The sequence below is a fragment of the Helicoverpa armigera genome, chromosome 6 (genome assembly GCF_030705265.1).
Source record: "Helicoverpa armigera isolate CAAS_96S chromosome 6, ASM3070526v1, whole genome shotgun sequence".
Classification (NCBI taxonomy): Eukaryota; Metazoa; Arthropoda; class Insecta; order Lepidoptera; family Noctuidae; genus Helicoverpa; species Helicoverpa armigera.
In genome coordinates, this window is record NC_087125.1 from 13460734 (window position 1) to 13479243 (window position 18510).

The window sequence follows — 18510 nt, forward strand, 5'->3', positions numbered from 1 at the left end:
ATTATTTACAATGCTGTATTTATCGAAATATTTGCAGGTGTAATGAAACCCTCCTTTATTTATATTTTTACCAGAATATACTTTTAATCCGAGCAACTAATGTTAATTTTCCTGTCAATAGTATTTTATTTGCTTTACATAGCTTGATATCGATTTACTTTTCCTCTGATATATTAAAGTTCGTACAATTCATTGAATCCCTCCCTTTAAAATAGCAAAAAGTGAAATAGTGATTACTTATAAGTAGAGCTTCTAAGCTTTATTTAATATTATGTTCTTACTGCTCTCTAAAACATGTCTCAATCGTGTTTTCAATATTAGTTATCGTAATAGATGTACTATATCCAATTATAGTTATAAATCTCTATTTTTTGAAGGAATTTGAGTATGTTATATAGATACCTACTATAGTAGTGTTACTGTATGTGATTGTGATGCCTGGAGCGAGTACAAATCCTATTTAAATAAAATATTCCATGTTGTTTGTATGAAATGTGAGTTTATTTCGAATAAATTGATCAAATTGTGATAATTTGTGATTGTTTTATTTGTTCGCTAATAAATACCTACTTATTTCTCCCAGTGTCCCTTGTCCAAACTCGACAGTTGATTCAGTAAATACTAATACCGAATACCGAATTTCATTTACATACATTTATTATTTTATCGTAAAAACTGAACATTAGGCACACAGTTTTATTAAAAGGAGCGCCACCTTATCTGAGCTCCAGTTACCCTAGCAGCCGAATACCCCCTGCTCTTGGTAAGACTAATTTTCATACCTTCGGGATTCTCACTACCTACTCATAACGTCTGTCTCAGATGACTAAATGACAGCGGAACCCACCAATTCATAGCCTTCCGAAACACGGAGGAACCCGTCTTGATAAGATAGTCATCCCACCCATCCCAGCGTTGCCTTACGCAACGATTGCTTAAACACGAGCTCTCGTCAGCAACTTACCATTTAAAAATAACATCTCAATACCAATTAAGTTTTTTCCATTAAGCCCACACCTGTTGCCTTGACAAGTATACAAGTACTATACACTATACAATACTATACATTATACAGCTTGTCACCACTTAGTACATTAGTTTGTACAGGCTTGGCCGCGAGGGGGCGCTGGGCGTTGGGCGGGCGGCGCGCTGGTTCTAGGCAGATTTGGGCGGAAGATTACAATCATAGATAAGGTGGTGTTGAGATGAGGCAATTTGTAGATAAGTTAAGAGAGCATTATAGTACGTTATTTTTTGCAGTTTCTATGAGAGAATTAATTTATTGAAAGCATTTTTTTTCTAGCAGGCGTTGTCACTCTTGTGATCGTCGCTATTTATTTTATACAACTCTGTAACATTGCTCCCTAATAACATTTTAAAATTATTTGTTTTCTTTCAAATAAGATTAAGAAGACATATTCGGATTAAGAATATAGTTCGGATTAAGAAGACATAGGTAACTTCTTTTTGGCAAGTAGGTAGATGGCAATCAGACAATAGCCAATAAAGATGTAGAAATTGGACATTAATTAAATTCAATAAAGCAATCTTGACATAAATACTCCTTCTCAAGCTCACCAAAATTCACCAAAGCAATCCTCTCAGAGCAAACACGAACATAGGCAGAAAACTCGCGAACACTCACTTTACCTAGCTTCGCTAACCCAGCGTCAGTGTTCTCCGGCCTCGCATTCAAGATGGGCGCCGACAAGCCCAACGGCGTGGTCAACTACTGCCGAAGACCACCACAGCGGCCCTTTCTGCAGAGAATCCAGTATGGTATCTGGAACCCGGAGGAACGAACCTTCTTGGGGAGGACGCCGCATCGATGGGGTGAGTGGTAATAGTATGTTTGATTTTGAATGGAACGGCTTTTTTTTGGTTTGGGTTTAGAATGTGATTTTTAAGTTTGTTAAAGGCCATTATTTTGTTTGAATTTGAGCTTCAGAGATGGAATGATTTTTAAATTTAAATTTTATATAGAACGGCATATATACTTTTAAAATGATACTTTTTCTTCAAAAAAATTTCCAACACTTCAAGGGAAGTTTTTGTGACAACTTTTTGCGTATGAAAATGTCGAACATGAGGCGTAAGCGAGTTCGGGCAATGCAACAGGTAGTGTAAGGCAGTAGACATAAGCTCGGAATCATTTTTCATTCCGTGTAAAACAAGTTATTAAGAAATTTTAAAAAATCTGATGTAAGTACTAGACTTTCTTTTCAAGTTGTAGGGGTATACAAAGTTGTGAGCCATAAATATTAGTAGAATTTAAAGGTCTTATTGCCTATAATAGATAGATACTTAGATTAGGGATGAATAAGTACAAAAAATATACGCTTTATGTTTTTTCCCATTCTAAGAGAATTTTCCTGCAATGTTATAAAATTCAACTTTCGCTCACTTCATATACGAGCATGATCCCAACTAAACTAGTAACAGCCCTTTCACACGGCAGTCCAGTTTTGCGGGACCGGCATTTTACTGTATCCTGCAAAACTGAACTACGTGTAAACACAGCGTCCGTTTTTGCAGGATTCCCGCTTTGTACTGGACGAACGATCCAGTTTCAAACCGACGGGAACAGCATTTTGCAGGATCCTGCATGCGGTTTGCTCGTGTGAACACTAGCATATAATATCTTTTGCGAGCAAACGGGATCCTGCAAAAAACGGTATACTGCAAAAAACTGAACTGCCGTGTGAAAGGGCCGTAATAGTTATATTTCCAGCATAGTTTTATATTTTAAATCCAGTGTAAACATTAGCGAAGGTTGCCTCGGCTTCTGATCAGCGAACACTCGTGTTTTACATAAATTTAATACTGGCATGTTTATTTATTTTATTCCTAGTACAAATACTGGATAGTTGTAACTTTTATTAAGATAATAATCTTGATATTATCAGACAAGAGAAATAGTCTGTTTTACTGACACGGTATCTTACGCATTAGGATTAACCAAATCGTTTTTTTCTTCAAAAGCTTTAGCTCACTGTGAATTTCATCAAAGATTCAATACAACCATCTTCCCATAAAAGAAAGGAAAATCGAGACTTGAATATATCTTGTTAAAAAAAAATCCGTTCCAATGTTAGCAAGCTACTTCTATTAATCCTACATACTGCATATAGTGCGGTACCATATTCTCTTTAAGAAATCCCTTGCCTCATCGCGGTCGCTATTTCTACCTGGTTCATGACAAAGTTCGTAACCTTACTTGCTTCAGTGATTGCAATACTAAACTTATGTCACTATACGATAGCAATTTAGTAAAGTTCTTCTTCGTTGTCTACTTGACATGTATGAAATTCTCTATACCTCTAAATACCCATATAATAGCAAACCCGTGTATGTAAAGTACCTAACCGACTGCAGCACACAGAGTAATCCCATGAATCACGTTTGCGGGTTATTTTAGATTTTATCCCCATCATAAGCTACGAATTTCCAGAACGAACACCGGAATCAGGGTAATGTTGCTTTTTATCGTCATCAGAGTAGAGTCCTATTTATGTTTCAATACCTTCTTTTAGAGAGAAGATGTACTAAATGAGAAATGATGACCATCGCTTCTTTCTTTTGAAATCTGCATAGGTCTCATTATGATCGGGATTGCGGGATTGTTTGAAATAGTTACCGCGGCCCTGGTACAACAAAGACCCTAGAAGGAACATAGTGGCCATGGTGGGTTTTAGTTAGTTAAGGCCTGTCACTCCCTACGACTATTAACCTATGGCGGGAGGGGTCATCTGATGATTTACCACCTGAAAAAAAGATCTCTTAATAATGTTTTGATTTTGCGGTTAGGAGAATTTTCCTATGTTCAAAATAAAAAACACGTCACATTTACCTTATTTTAATAAAATGAAACGACCTGACAAAACATTCAGGAAGGGATTAAAAACTTAATAACTACAATTAATTAGCACTACTAGTTCCCTAGAAAGTACTATACAAACAATTATACTATCTGCTGAGTCAGTACCTAATAGTGAACGGCAGTGTAACACGCAAGCCCTGACTACGACTCTTTTAAGCTTGAGTTATTTTGTTAATTAAAAAAGTACAGGTAACTTTCAGGTAACTGTCGCTCATTTTGTAGCTTCATGTAACATTACATTCTTCTTCATGCATACATGACGTAAAGAAGATGTAACAAATAAACGTTACCTATAATTCATCAAATTCAGGCAAACTGTTGCGTTTGAAAGGTGTAAAACAAATAGAGACGATGTCTTTAGCCCGATCGGCTCATACGAGCCGCAATCAATGTGTCGCCTTATATCAATCACTAACTTTCAGGCTCCGGGCTGGTTTCTCAAAACCACAAAGCGATTTCGACTTGACCCGGGAACCTGACACCTCGTGCACAGCAGTCGCGCTTGCGACCACTATACCAACCATACCAACGAGGAGATCGATAGACATGCGTTAATCATTAAACTTATTTGACCACTCAACGTTAGCTCATCCCAAGAATACAATACGTTTGCATCCACTTCAAGACAGCACTTATCTAAAGTACGGTAATCTAATGGTATTACCAGTAACGAATAATTCACGATCAGCCATCAATCGTCATACCGCGTCACGTCGTAAACCACTCCGCAAATATCTACCGGCCTCGGCAACAGTATGTAGTAATACATATGTGTATATGTAGTTGTTTATACTGGAATATACTAGTTTGTATATATGTATGTAATACTGGTAGAGGTCAGGATGACTGCTGGAAACTTGTTTTATCCGGTTTTCCGGGTGTAAGGCTTCGATAGTCTTTCACAGTAGAAGCAGGGGAAATAAATTATAATTGTAGGTTCGTTACAATCGGCTTTAGAAACTATGAATGGAATAAGGAGTACTAGTGGTTCTTCTAGATTCCACTGCTTCCTGCACCCTGATAAAAAGTAGCCTTTCTTGAATGCACTATTTAATACTGAAAGAATTTCTGAAACCGGTCCAGTGGGTCCTGAAATTAGCGCGTTCAAACAAACAAACTGTATCTACAGCTTTATTATATTAGCGAACTTGCCTATCTGTCAATACGTAAGCTCGTAATATTCCCAAGTTTATCTATTGTAAGCTTCACATTCCCTCTTGTTAATATATAGTATTGAGGAAACCAAGCATTTCATGTATATGTTAGTAAAAGTTACTACTTTATTTGTAATTTCATTAGGAGATAACACTTTTATGATGATTTGAGTGTGCATAAACTAGGTTAGTGTTATTTTGTTTTTTATTTCGACTATTCCTAGATTCCGGTTTATTTTCTTAAATAGCTTTTTTTACTAGATAGTATATTGGTTAGTTTATGGTAACCTCAATGTTTGAATAATTTATATCGCGTCTCCTTTTTTACTACCGTTTGCTAGAGACAAAGAAAAGTTCTTAACTTAGTTATGTATTTGGAAATTGCAAAACCTAAAAACTGAAAATTAAGTACGAATGACAACTCTTGATAATCAATTTCACTAAAGACCTATTAAGTTAAAGTTAAAAGAACTACATTATTATCTTGTCACCCCCAACATACAGTAATAGAACAGTTTACTTAGCGAGAAATGGAAAAACCCACTAGTTCATGGTATTTTCCGCCCCGTATGTGTTCCGCGAATTCCTGAACGCCGCCCGCCGTATTGACGCTTTGTAAGCACACAGGTATTTAGGGCTGTCTAGCCTAGGCTGGCTAGGTTTCTTCAGATAGATTAGGATATCAAGTGCACTACCTACAGTAAGTGGCTTTAATGGCGCCTTCAAATTAGCCAGAACGAACCTGGTTTTGGCACAACTTGTGGAACTATAGTACATTTTTGCGTGTATGTAATAACTTAGCAATGGCATAGAGACTAGCTCCGTGTCTATCGGACTTGAGTCGTGGTGCGGACTTTACCTCGCGGTTGCAGAGCTGCAATTGGAAAGAACGCGGGGTCGCACTGCACTGCAAACTTGTGGCACTGCGGTCAATTTAATATCACCCTTATTGTTATGTATTAAAGGTTGATTCTTGCGATCTTTGCTATTTAAAGATAGCTCTATAGAAGGCGCCGCAGCTATCACTGCACGCGCCTTAAGGCTTACTAAGTACTACAGTTTGATGCTCTTTTATTTCAGACTATTATTTCAGTGTAGACTATGAAGATTTACGAGCGATTTCCGAACACTAATATAAACATTGTAAACTAATTACCTATTATCCTTTGAGTTCAAAGTAACCTCTTATTGTAACTAGACAGCGCCAATTTTGTTAGTTTCGAGAGCAAAACAATTTCATGAGGAATAAATTGGTAATTATTAAACTTACTACTTACTTTTATATTACACTCTTCATTACTTTAACCAGATGTTTTAACTAGCTCGAAAGTTAATAATGTCTTAAGAGAGTTCAAGATATTAGTGTCCCGATATCAAGATATTGGTGTCCCATAGATAAGTTACCTTACCTTCCAATCTAGAGACTCGATATGCTTTTCATTTCGTACCATATCAATCATTTTCTTGTCTTTAACATCCAGGTACACCATATCCCTGACATCCCTACACCCCGTGACGTAGAAACGTACCAACACACAAACATAAACAGTCCGTGACCGGTTTGCGTTGTTCGAGCTATTTCGGCCATTACGGCGGCCATCTTGGCGCTTTGTTACATTTCGCGGTTATGCTTTGGCGGGAAATGTTTTACGTTTTACGTAAACGGCTGTATGTAAAATGGATTTTGTTTGATGTTTTTTTTTGTGATAAAAGCTTTGAAGAAATTTTACATCATAATTTTAGGTTGTTAGGTACGTAAGCAGTTGTTTGACGTTTCTCTAAAGTTACCTCATTGGTTAGATTCTTTTAGAGCTAATTTCGCCGACAGACGGTCGTTTACATAATTTGTCAGATAAATGGCTAATCACATTTTTTAATCACAACGTGGGAATATCCGTTTTTCCTTTTGATAGACAGCTATTTTCCTGGTCAAAGAAAATGGCTTCCAGGTATAAGAACAAACAATAAATTAATGTTACCGAAGATTTACGGATTAGGCACTTCCGTAGTAGTTTACAACAGGGGCTTTTTTACCCCACATTAATTAGGAGTCATGAGTCCTTTTGACACAAATTCGTTTTTTTTCTTAAATGAGATCTGGTACTTTTAACAAAAAAGCTATTGCTATGAACTTGTATCCTATTTAAAGCCAGTATTTCAGTGGAACACACGTATTGAGCAGTAAAATATATTTCCGTTACAAAACGTTACAAGTTTATGGCTTTCCATCGCGTGACGTCTGCTTCTTAAAAGCTTTAGACTCACTTCATTTAACACACTACTAACTGTTTGCTATGATTCATAAACAAACATACCTTTAAGAAGTATAAACTGAGCTACTTCCACATTCATAATATTAGGAAGAACTAAGTATTTATTCAATGAATAAGTTGGTACTCGTATTAGTAACAATAATAACAAAAGATGTGATTCTTACTTTGTTCGATACTTATCAATTATCACTTTATTAGACGCACTTATATAGTAACAATGTGATAATGTACAATGATATAGCGTTTACGTTGCATATGCGGTGCTAATAGGTAGATCAAACTAAACTTGATTTAAAAATAATAAAATATGAGCCAGCACTCGTTAAACTTTATTTCATATTCTTTCATTCCTTTTGGGAGAGAGGCGAGTATCAGAAAGTTCCATAGAGGTGTTTTTAAAAAGGTCCTGGTGAAATCATAATATTCTCAGCCAATATTACATTGCTACACTTAGTTGAACATACACCCCGTATTACATCACCCGTACTGTCCATTAGAACGGCTATTACCTACCTAATGAGACAGTGGTTCTGATATCAGGATCGCTGTCGCAGCGCAGCACATCTGATACCAACATATTAACCTACTCTTTCTTTCTTTCCGGTCGTGTCGGATTGCCGTCCCATCGGGTTATGAGAGTGAATGAATAGGGAGTGCACCTGTCTCTGCGCAAATGCTCGTGCACTATAATATGTCCTGCGCAGCTGGCTGATCTCCTTACATGAGAACAGCCGCCGTGGCCGAAATCGCCATTATTAACCTACTCTTCTAAAGTTGTTCATTCATTTTAATTCCAGGAGTGATAGGCCTGATCTACCTGGTGATGTACATCTGCATCATCATCTTCTTCTCCATCTGCATGTGTGGTCTGATGGCCACCATGGACGACAAGATCCCCTACTTCACGCTCGCTGACTCCATTATTGGTAAGAACATCTAACCTAACATCTAAATCAGATAACCAGTCGCTCCTTGTAAAGCACTGGCACTCAGCTGCATTCGGTTAGATTGGAAGCCGAGCCCAACATAAAAAGTTGGGAAAAGACTAGGCAGATGACGAATAATCTTAAACTCATTTCTTCTGTATCTCTGGAATACTATCGAATACGATCAAAAATATCGTGTAACGTAATATCCAAAAGTACAAAGTCTACAGTCTATAACATCGCTAAGAAAAATATTCAAATCGAGGATGTTTATTTTATGAACTCCGACGCATCTATCAAACGTTACCAATTTAAATATTTTAAGATCTTTTCAAAGAATGGGGTCAAGGTGACTGTTTGCAAAATTTCAATAAATGTTTCATCAGTTTCTTTGTGTTATAAATAGCTCTGTAAGGCTCGTAAAAATTGTATGTCCGTATGTCTACAGGGTAATCATTTCACCGCAGCAATTCTGAGTAGTTCGGTTACTGTATAAATGCGTCGTTGGCCTAATAATGGCATAACGACTGCTGTGTACGGACTCTCGGGTTAGAATCACGGGTCAAGCCGACATTGTTGGGTTTTAAACCCTCTTTGAAACTTTCACAAAACAGCCCGTAGTCTGAAAGTCAAAGATTGATACACCCGTGTATCGGAGAGGATGTAAATGTCGTTCCTGCGCCTGATCTGACCTGAAGTGATAGTGACCATTTTACCGTTGTTAATAAAACTGTATGATGTGTTCCAGGTGCTAACCCTGGCATGGGTCACAGGCCACTGTTGTTTGAGGAGGGGGCGCTGATCTGGTATCACGCTGACAACGAGACTCAAGTCAAGAAGTATGTTGACAACATCAACGAGTTTCTTGCACGTAAGTTGTGTTCTGTCCAAAACTTTTACGTTTTTTATTAGTGTAGGAAAGAATACATTTTTAATTATCTATATTTGGAATTCTGTAGAATTTGTTTGAATGCGCTAACGCCAAGAACTTTAAACAACGGCCAACGGCCGTAAGGACAACGGTTTCACCCGCGTCTCAAAGGAGCCACTTCACGTATCCGTATAAAAAGTGGTATATAGTTTCCTTCGATAAATGGGATCTTACCTAATACTGAAAAAATGGTCCAAATCGGACCTGTAGTTCATGAGATTAGCATATTCAACCAAAGCTACAAATTTGAACTTTATAGTATTATAGTACCTACAGACAGATAGTGTATATTTTGTAAGTCAGGTTAAAAAGCCAAACATATATAATCTAAGTACCTAACCAAAATTATAACCTCTTCCAGCTTACAACAACAAAACCCTGCTCCCCAACCAGGGTGAGAACCAGCTGGAGTGCAGCGACGTGAAGCCGCCACGAGCTCAGGTGTGCTCCTTTGACACCAGCAGCTTCGGGCCCTGCTCCAGCGAGAATAACTTCGGATATGCTAACAAAACTCCTTGTTTAATTATTAAGCTGAATAGGGTAAGTTTTTTGTACAGCATCATCTGCCTGGCTTTTTACCAACGTAAAAAAGTGGGGTGATAGAGTATATAGCTATAGAGTATATTGATTGGAGTCGACTGCGGGTTGTTCGAAAGAGATACCGCGACGCGATTTGACTTTCCGTAACCACGGCCAAATATGTTGATGTAACAAATGGGACCCACCAATTGAAAGTACATTCCGAAACACGGAAGATGGTCCAACTCAAGATGGACCCATGCACTGAGTCACTCAGATTTCTTTTTGTTTCAGTTATATGATTGGAATCCTGACTTCTACGATGATCCCGGTGACCTACCCCCTGATATGCCGCCTGACATAAAGAACTATATCGTTAACGCGACTGCTAAGCAAGTAAGAATTTCTAGCATACTAACAATCACCATTGATGCACAATTTCTAACGGTGGACATCGATAACCCATCTATTGGTATTCTTACTAAAGATAGGAATTCGTCTAGGGCTTGTCAAAATTCTATTTATAATAAATAAATCCACATAGATTACTGAAAAGCTCTGTGGGCCTCCCGTAATAATCTATGATTATTCCAGCGTCGCAAAGTATGGGTGTCGTGCATGGGCGAGAGACCAGCTGACGTGGAAGCGCTAGGTCCTCTCCGGTATTACCCGTACCCTGGGCTGCCGGAGACATTCTTCCCTTACGATAACACTCCTGGATACCTGAGTCCGTTAGTCGCTGTGCAGCTTTTGAATCCTACACGTAAGTTAAACACATCGACATCATCTGCTTAGTCTATTCCCAACTATGCTAGGCTACCAGTCTATCTGGAGCAACTGCCTATCTGATGTCCATAACCTAGACCCAGCAACTCGCTAAGGGTTACCCTACATCTTTTTCTGCACATTTTTATCAGGATTTTTGATCTTGAATGACTTTATCCAAATATCAATTTATTTTGGTTCCTCCACTTAGCTTATTATTTCTATTATCAAAATATGAATAAAGAACTCTGCAAAACTATTTTAGAGTTTTCCATTATTTAACTTTATGTTCTTTATGTTTAAAAAGCATTAAATAAATAAAAATATCGTATCACAACCAGATAATATTCCTATAACTATGTATGTTTAAAGCTATGTTTTAACATTTTCAGTGCATCAAATAATAAACATCCGTTGCCGTGCGTGGGCACGTAACATCGTGTACACCGAGAGTCTGAAGGAGCGCCTCGGATCTACTCATCTTGAGATCATGATCGACTGAAATGGACCAATTTGTGGGGGGGAGGGGGAGTGTTGTGGAGTCACAGTAGACTCACCAGTTGTGGAGTCATAGTAGTATCAGTTCTCACCAAGTATTTTTACTAATGCCTTCATTCATTTCATTGATTCAACCAGGTATATCTGTGGATTCAACCAACCATCGGATTAATTGTCGCCCAACAGTTTATGACTCCTGTGGCCACTGAATGGATTAGGTAATTTTTTTTACAATCGCCATAGAATATCTTAAAATATATGCGATAGGATTTAATATGATTAGGTACACACCCGATATAACGGCTGTGTCGTTCACAATCACATTAAATCCTATCGCAGATACTTTATGATATTCTATAGCGAATTGTAAAAAAAGTAATCTAATCCATTCCAATGGTTTAACCACAGGAGTCATTTTTCGTTTTTATAATTTACAACATCATGTGTAAAGCAGAGATAAAGTTAGGAGTATTGAATGTTTTGATCAGTTGACAGCTGTCAGTTTTCAAGGGAGAATTTCAGTTGTTTGTAATGACTGACTTTTATATGGTGTTCTAATTTTCGCACATTTTTATTCTATTTACTTTGTTTGAAAAATTCATTTTTTTATTTTTACGTATTTTTCTTTTTCCTTTGTGTCAATCAATATATATTAACCAGTATATTGACGCATTTTATTTAATGTGATTATGAACGACACTATGTAACCAATCATGGTAATTGAAAGTATACAGTATAGTTTTTAAATTAGTCTAGTCATCTCCTCAGCATGGGTTAACACTCCCCCAATTAGCACTAATTACTTTATGTGTCTTATACGTATACAAGGTAGCAAAATACATAATAACGTCATCTAGATCAATTTAATTTTTTTTTATACTATTATGACCAATATTTCTATGTCCTTTTTAAACTCTTCTATCAAATTAGCCATTTGCTAGTTTTATTTATAAACCTAGGTCTATTAATAGCAGAAGTTAAGTCAATGCATATTTTGATATAATTTACAGAGCTGTTTTGATATATGTGTATTACTGTGTAAAGGATAAAAGGGACAAACATTATACTTACCTCTTAATATTAAACAATTAGATTGTGTGAAGTTATTTTTGTAAATGAGTACTTAAATAGATTGTGACGTATGTCTGTCTATCATTGTTTTATTTACCTTTAGAATATTTCCCACGTTTTCTCTTCCTATTCAGAATTATATCCTATGCTCGTAATATGTTCCTAATAGAATTTTGTCTATAACACTTAGGTACAAGTGTGTAACTAAGTGGCTTTCTGTCTTAAAAATATATATTTTTTAATCTTAACTAACTATCTAACTTCGCAGTCTTTAGAACCTTTTTTATTGTTGTGATGTGTAAGGAATTCTTCAGGAAGGTATATGTAGGAAAACACCGTAAGATCGGTATCTACATTTATTTTTAAAATAAATTACAAATAGTCTCACTCTTTGTATCAACAATCACTCAGTGTCAGCCATTTTATAGATAAATAGTATGTTTACTTCACAATATACAACTTTTTGGTATTCTAGCATTGTAGTTTACTTTGACATAGGCAGTTATTATGGCACAAAATATACATAAACAGTAAACTATTAATAATATATTAAAATGTCTTGTAGCAGAAAAATATTCTTCAGAAAGATATTGCATATCTTCCCTTTAATAAGTGAAACTCTCGACTGCGTGCATCAACCGGGCTTGAACCCTGGTCTACTCGATCATGATCTCAATGTGCACTGCGCCCATGGCTTCGTGTCTATCGTACATGATGTTCCTCGCCCAAGCTCGACATTCTATGTTGATGAGCACGCCCGCTGTAAACACAAATGCACAGTTTTGCAAATACGTTTTAAAAGAAGGATTTCGTAAGAATCTAAATTGGTTCAATAATTTTATACTTATAAACACATAGGTAACCTATATTTAGTAAGTAAGAGTCATTTTTCAGTTAGTTCGTTATTATATTAAGTTAGTAAGAGGCTAGAAGGACTGACATCGGAGTATCGGGTTCCCAAAGTGTCTGGGTTAAAGAGGTTAGATAAGTAATCGCTTCATGTAAAACACCGGTACTCAACTGCATTTGGTTGGACTGGAAGCCGACCCCAACATAGTTGGGAAAAGGCTAGACAGATGATGATAGCCGAGCTATTTGTTAGTAATTATATCTTCTCATTAAGGACCCCATTAATTTGAAGAAACCACCTGCTGTGGTGACTAAGACGTTCCCTTCTGTAGTTATTTGTATATTTCAGAACTTACTGTTCGGCCTCTGCAAATGAACAGCAACGAGTGGACTGAGGTAGCCTTCCTGGTTGGTATACGGGAAGTAGTATCCTGGGAAGCCGCGGTAAGGCATATACTGGATTGGACCGATATTCTCCCGGTCCGCAGGGTTCTCGCCTTGGCAGGAGACCCACACCATGTTTAGCTGTGAAAAAATAAATAGTAAGTTTGAGTAGGATTGTGCAAAAAATTAAGCTCAAGAATACATTAGGTCACCCAAAATCTACTGATCGATAAAATCGATCACTTTTGTTAAACAAAGACAAATAATAAACAGGCATGTTCATACACGAAAAATGTTGACATAAATGCGAAAATCAACGTGTTGGCATTAGCATTAATGATGACTATTATGGATCTCTATGCTTCACCCACAGAATTGGATCACAGATTTAGGGTCAATCCCCACTGAAAGAGCAGCCGCCGGCAGCGGCCGGCAGCGGCCGCAAATGCAAGTGATTGAGCGCGAGCGCGGCGGGCCGCGCGGCGCCGCGCCGCGCTCTTACATTGTCCGTGCTCTTACGGCCGCTGCCGGCCGCTGCTCTTTCAGTGGGAATAGACCCTTACAGAGACTAAGAACACTTACATAATTCTTATCATACGCGGTCATATTTTTAATATGCTCCTTCAAATCCGTTGGCATTTCTTCTGGTAGATGCTCAGAACTATTATAGAAGGCTGGCTTCCACCCAAATATCTTATTGAGCTTCAGAAAGACACAGGGAGTGGACTTCTGATATGCAAAATGATTGTCTTCGAGGCAAGGACCCCAGGCACTGATGTCCACGTCACAGACCTTGCCAGCGGGGGCTGGGAGCTGGAAGTCACAGTTGTGGATGTTCTGGCTGGCTCCAGCTTTTTTGCCGTCGCGTTTGTATACTGAAATGGGAGGAAGAGTTTAGGGCTTTTGCGATCGAAGTAAGAACTATGACTAGTCATGTTTGAAGAAATTTATTTTCCTGCAAAAACATTAGATGGTATGTCGTGGCATGTAAAAAACCTCAAACTGTGTTTTGCTAACTTTGGGTTGGCTTAACTCACAAACAAACATACTTCGTATTAATTATCAAATATTTTGTCTATAAAAAGTCAGTAAAATAGGTTAGGCAACTTTTGTAATTTCTTAAGTTACGTAGTCGTGACAGTTACTTATGGTAGTTTTATAGTATTCTGGTTCTTTGTAATTTGACTGTGTTATTCATTTCTATGCACTCACCAGCTAAAAACTTAGACAACTCCTTAACCCAGAACTTATAGCTCCCAGGATCGTTGCCTTTATACCAGATCACGCTGCTGGCGACTTCTGGAGGCATAGGCCTGAAGCCCAGACCAGGGTTGGTGCCAATGATGCTCTTTTCCAGCTGCCACATGGGTTGCCGCGTGTCCAGGAGTTGGAGGAAGGTCCACATGCAGATGGCCACGAGAATAGCCAGCGCGGAGTAGAAGATGAAGTAGAAGAGGGCTATTTTGGCTGTAATGATGTTTGATTGGATTAATGTGTGTATGTAACGTTTGGTGGTCGTAATGGCGATGAGATTGATTCCAGGGCTGAGTACTGTAACTTTTCTTTTTGGAGCTAATCGGTCATTGTTTGATAACGAAAAGTGATAATGATGATTGAGATTTAGTTCAATCTGTAGCAGGCTAAATATTAAAGTGTTTTGGATACTCTTTACGTGAACTCCATTACCGTTACGTTAAAGTTTAGAATTAGATCGATAAAAAATCTATAGCCATTCTTGATCATCAACCTCGTCTAGTTACAAAACTGATGATTTATTTCTACTTGTATGACTATAGTCGAAATAACCCAGAACAAGTCGTTTAACTCATCTGTTTTGTGCAAACCTTTTTTCATAAATGCATAACGATATATGGAATACGTTTCATTAATCCTGACATGTGACATTACAATTAACTACAATCACGATCCAACCGAAACATGATACAACTGACTCCATAACTTCTTGTCGCTTAATTTAATATGTCACACAAAACTGCTAAAATTAACAAGATTACAGAGAAAGGCCACGGTCTAACCGCATGCTGGCCAGTTAGAACTCGCGCGGACCGGCGCGCGCGCAGGATGCTTCAATGATCTCATTGAACCAATGAACGGCCGTCACGGTTTCCGGTAGTCCGTCTTTGTGCTGTACCATTTATGCAAAGTCTCCGGTATTCATGTACCGAGTTTTGGAGGTTGAGTCATAATGTTTTAATGGTGGGAAGGTAGAAGGGATGGTAGGTGAACTAGACAGGTGTCGTGTCTGTATAATTTGTGGTTAAGAATCTTTGAACACCTTTCTGAACACCTTGATTTCAAAAGATCATATAAACACGAATGCTTAGGAGAGTCCTACCAAAATTCTAAAAAATTACCAAAATTCTACCAAAATTAGTTTATTAATATTTTTTTATTGAAAACAAACGAGAGGCGATGGACAATATAATTGTCACTGTCATCCCCCTGCAGAATTTCTACTTGACTGTAGGTGGTGTATCGTTGGAAAAGCCACTCAACTCTATCTTTAGCTTTCCTCCTTAAATCAGGGCTTATTTCGTCAATATACTTATAAAAAGCTTTAAAGCTAGTGGTTGGTCGAACCTATGCAGACAAACATCGAACTGTTGAACAGAGAGTGGGCATTTTAGGAGGTAATATTTGTAGACGTTCGTAAAGAGCTGATTTTTCAGCCTAATGTTGGGTTGCACCGATTAATCGTAACTTATTGCCACCCATTGTTCAAAGACTGGTTATGTCTTGGTTATGTTATGGTTAAGGGTGGTAAAAAATAACTTCATATATAAGATCTCGATGTTTGCCACTCACACCAGCTCGCTCCCGTCCTGCCGCAGAACTGCCTGGTCTTCGGGTTCCAGATGAACCTCTTGGCCTTCTGCGCTCCAGTGAGGGGCACCTCCTTCTCCCGGTAGTACATGTTGAACCGCTCCAAGCTCGTCAGGTCTGACGTACGCTTTTTTGTCGCCGTCATCTTGAGGGTTCGTTACTGTAAGGGAAAGTGAAGGGTAGGTTAACAGAATAAAATAGAACTTATTTTGCCAAAAAGACTAAAGTCCAATTAGGATCCGCACATTGCAAACTTATTGTCGGCTAATTGTTTGTAGTGCGCACATAAGAGTCTAGACTAAACTGTCATCATGCCTGAACAATTAAAACATTCAATACTGGGTCGCACATAGGTATCCATGTCACTTATTTGTTACCTTTATGTCTTTAGCAAAGAAAGTTTTATCTGACTCTTTACAGAAAGCAAAAAGTTTGCAAAGGCATTTTAAAGCATTCAATTACTTCGATTAAAGTTGGAAACTTGAGCTGCACTTTTTGGAAGGTAAGTTTATGGATTGTTTTAAGCAATTTTATTTACAGTTCCTAGTAGGAGTTTGAACCAATGGGAACAATTCAATGAACTGTTTTCCGTTAACATTATTGCTAAAAGGACTGACTTTCTTACTTAACCTATAAGTAGTCGAAAACTAGATGTTTCTCATATTCTCAAGTTGAAATATAATAGGTAACATTATTCATTCACCTTATTGACACTCAGTGATCCTTACGATGAAGTGCATAACCAATATACAGTCCTCGTCTCCTTAGCCCCAATTAGGACAAAAATTTCAAGACTTATACCTTACAAGTTTCAACTACTTACTCTTTAAAAGTTAATTTTGTCACAATAATTACCCTGTCTACATCCCTCTCTCTTCCAAATTACCACGAAAAGACAAAAGAAAAACACCACATTATATCTAACTCACCTGTAATTCACCACACGGTCCCGCAGGAGTGAGAACGGCGCGCGCGCATGTATGCGCTCCGACTGCGCGGGCGCACGGCAACTGTAGGCGCAGGATAATGGACGATGTTATGTGGGAGGATTGAAGCAGTTGTATCTAGGTTTTGGTGGTATGGTAAAAAGTGGTGGTAGGTTTGGTAATGGTAATTTGTTGTACCTTTTTCCTACTTATGGGACTGTGTAAACTAATGTACTTGTAAGTTGTCAAAGTTTGCAGACCTGTACGCCTACACATTATTTAGGAATGAAACATTGGTGAACAGCTTTATCGTGAAATTAAACTAATACAGTTCAAACCTACTGATACTTTCACTAATAACCAATTGTATCCCGCGGTTTCAGCCGTATCCCGTGAAAATTAATTCCCGTACCCAGATAAAATCAGCCTATAGATATCATCCGGGAATGTACAGTGAGAGTACAAATCCAGCTATATTTTATCGTTATTGTATTTTTTTTAGGTTCAAACGAAAACTTAGTACTTAGTACTGTGTTGTAAATTAAAGTTGTTAAAAGGATACTGAATAGTTCGCTATTACATAACAACGACCGCTCGCCCCCTCAGTCGAGATAATAATCACGCCGCGAGTGATTAAATTCGCTTCATGTCACCGTTGACATGATTTACTGAACCTTGCCAAGGGTGCTGGTAGACTTGTAGGTCCTCATTTTAGGAGTAGGATAAGTCTTGGAAGGACCTTAAACGATCATAGAGCTATGCAAGATAAATGGGTCCTAATTTGAACTGCTGTATTATAGAAAAACTAGCTTCCGCCCGCGGCTTCGCCCGCGTCAAGTTCGGTTATATCACGTTTCCAAGAGAACTCTTCAAAAGTCTGGGACAAAAACTACCCTATGTTCTTTCTCAAGGTCAACTCTATCTCTATGCCAATTTTATTAAAATCAGTTCAGTTTTTTTGACGTGAAAGCGTAGGTAACAGACAGACAGACAGAGTTACTTTCGCATTTATAATATTAGAAGGGATTTAAACAATTTGAAACTCCTTTTCTCCTCTTAAAGAGTAGGCACATAACTAAAGATAAACAATCGTGTTATGGCTTATCACTCGAAATCTCAGTTACAAATAGAATTCGTGTAAAAATCTATGAAAATACCTACAACAATAGCAATTACTTCGGTAGTCAACTGAATTCTAATTTTAAGCAGTCCTACTTACTGTATTTTTAATACGTATTTGTGAAGTCCTAACTATCAAGATAGTTTACTTTTAGTTAAGTGCCTACTCTATATGGAGTGTAGTATCTTGGCAGGTAGCCAAGACGAGCATACATGTAGGTACCTATTAAAATTGTCTCGCCAGTCTATAATGTGATGCTTATGAAAAGATGGTGAAGCAGTTTCCTTTAAAAACTACATTATTCTCGCTACGACTAGTCTGTGCAAATATTCTCTCAAATGGAATAAAAATATTGCATTCAGAACATGAG

At 37.8% G+C, this 18510-nt stretch overlaps 2 protein-coding genes across 2 annotated transcripts; one reads left to right on the plus strand and one right to left on the minus strand.

Moving 5' to 3' along the window:
* The first annotated feature begins 1654 nt into the window (after nt 1–1654).
* Nucleotides 1655–12096, plus strand: LOC110380603 (sodium/potassium-transporting ATPase subunit beta-2). The gene is made up of 7 exons (XM_064035310.1): nt 1655–1833; nt 8105–8233; nt 8982–9104; nt 9526–9704; nt 9978–10079; nt 10278–10446; nt 10841–12096. The coding sequence occupies exons 1-7, from the start codon at nt 1698–1700 to the stop codon at nt 10948–10950; spliced, it is 948 nt and encodes a 315-aa protein (XP_063891380.1). The 5' UTR covers nt 1655–1697; the 3' UTR covers nt 10951–12096.
* Nucleotides 12097–12355: 259 nt separating this feature from the next.
* LOC110380609 (sodium/potassium-transporting ATPase subunit beta-2) lies at nt 12356–17155 on the minus strand. Its single transcript, XM_064035309.1, has 6 exons — nt 17024–17155; nt 16077–16254; nt 14463–14717; nt 13833–14125; nt 13223–13391; nt 12356–12777 (listed from the first exon to the last, which is right to left on the minus strand). The coding sequence occupies exons 2-6, from the start codon at nt 16237–16239 to the stop codon at nt 12674–12676; spliced, it is 984 nt and encodes a 327-aa protein (XP_063891379.1). The 5' UTR covers nt 16240–16254; nt 17024–17155; the 3' UTR covers nt 12356–12673.
* Nucleotides 17156–18510: the final 1355 nt, after the last annotated feature.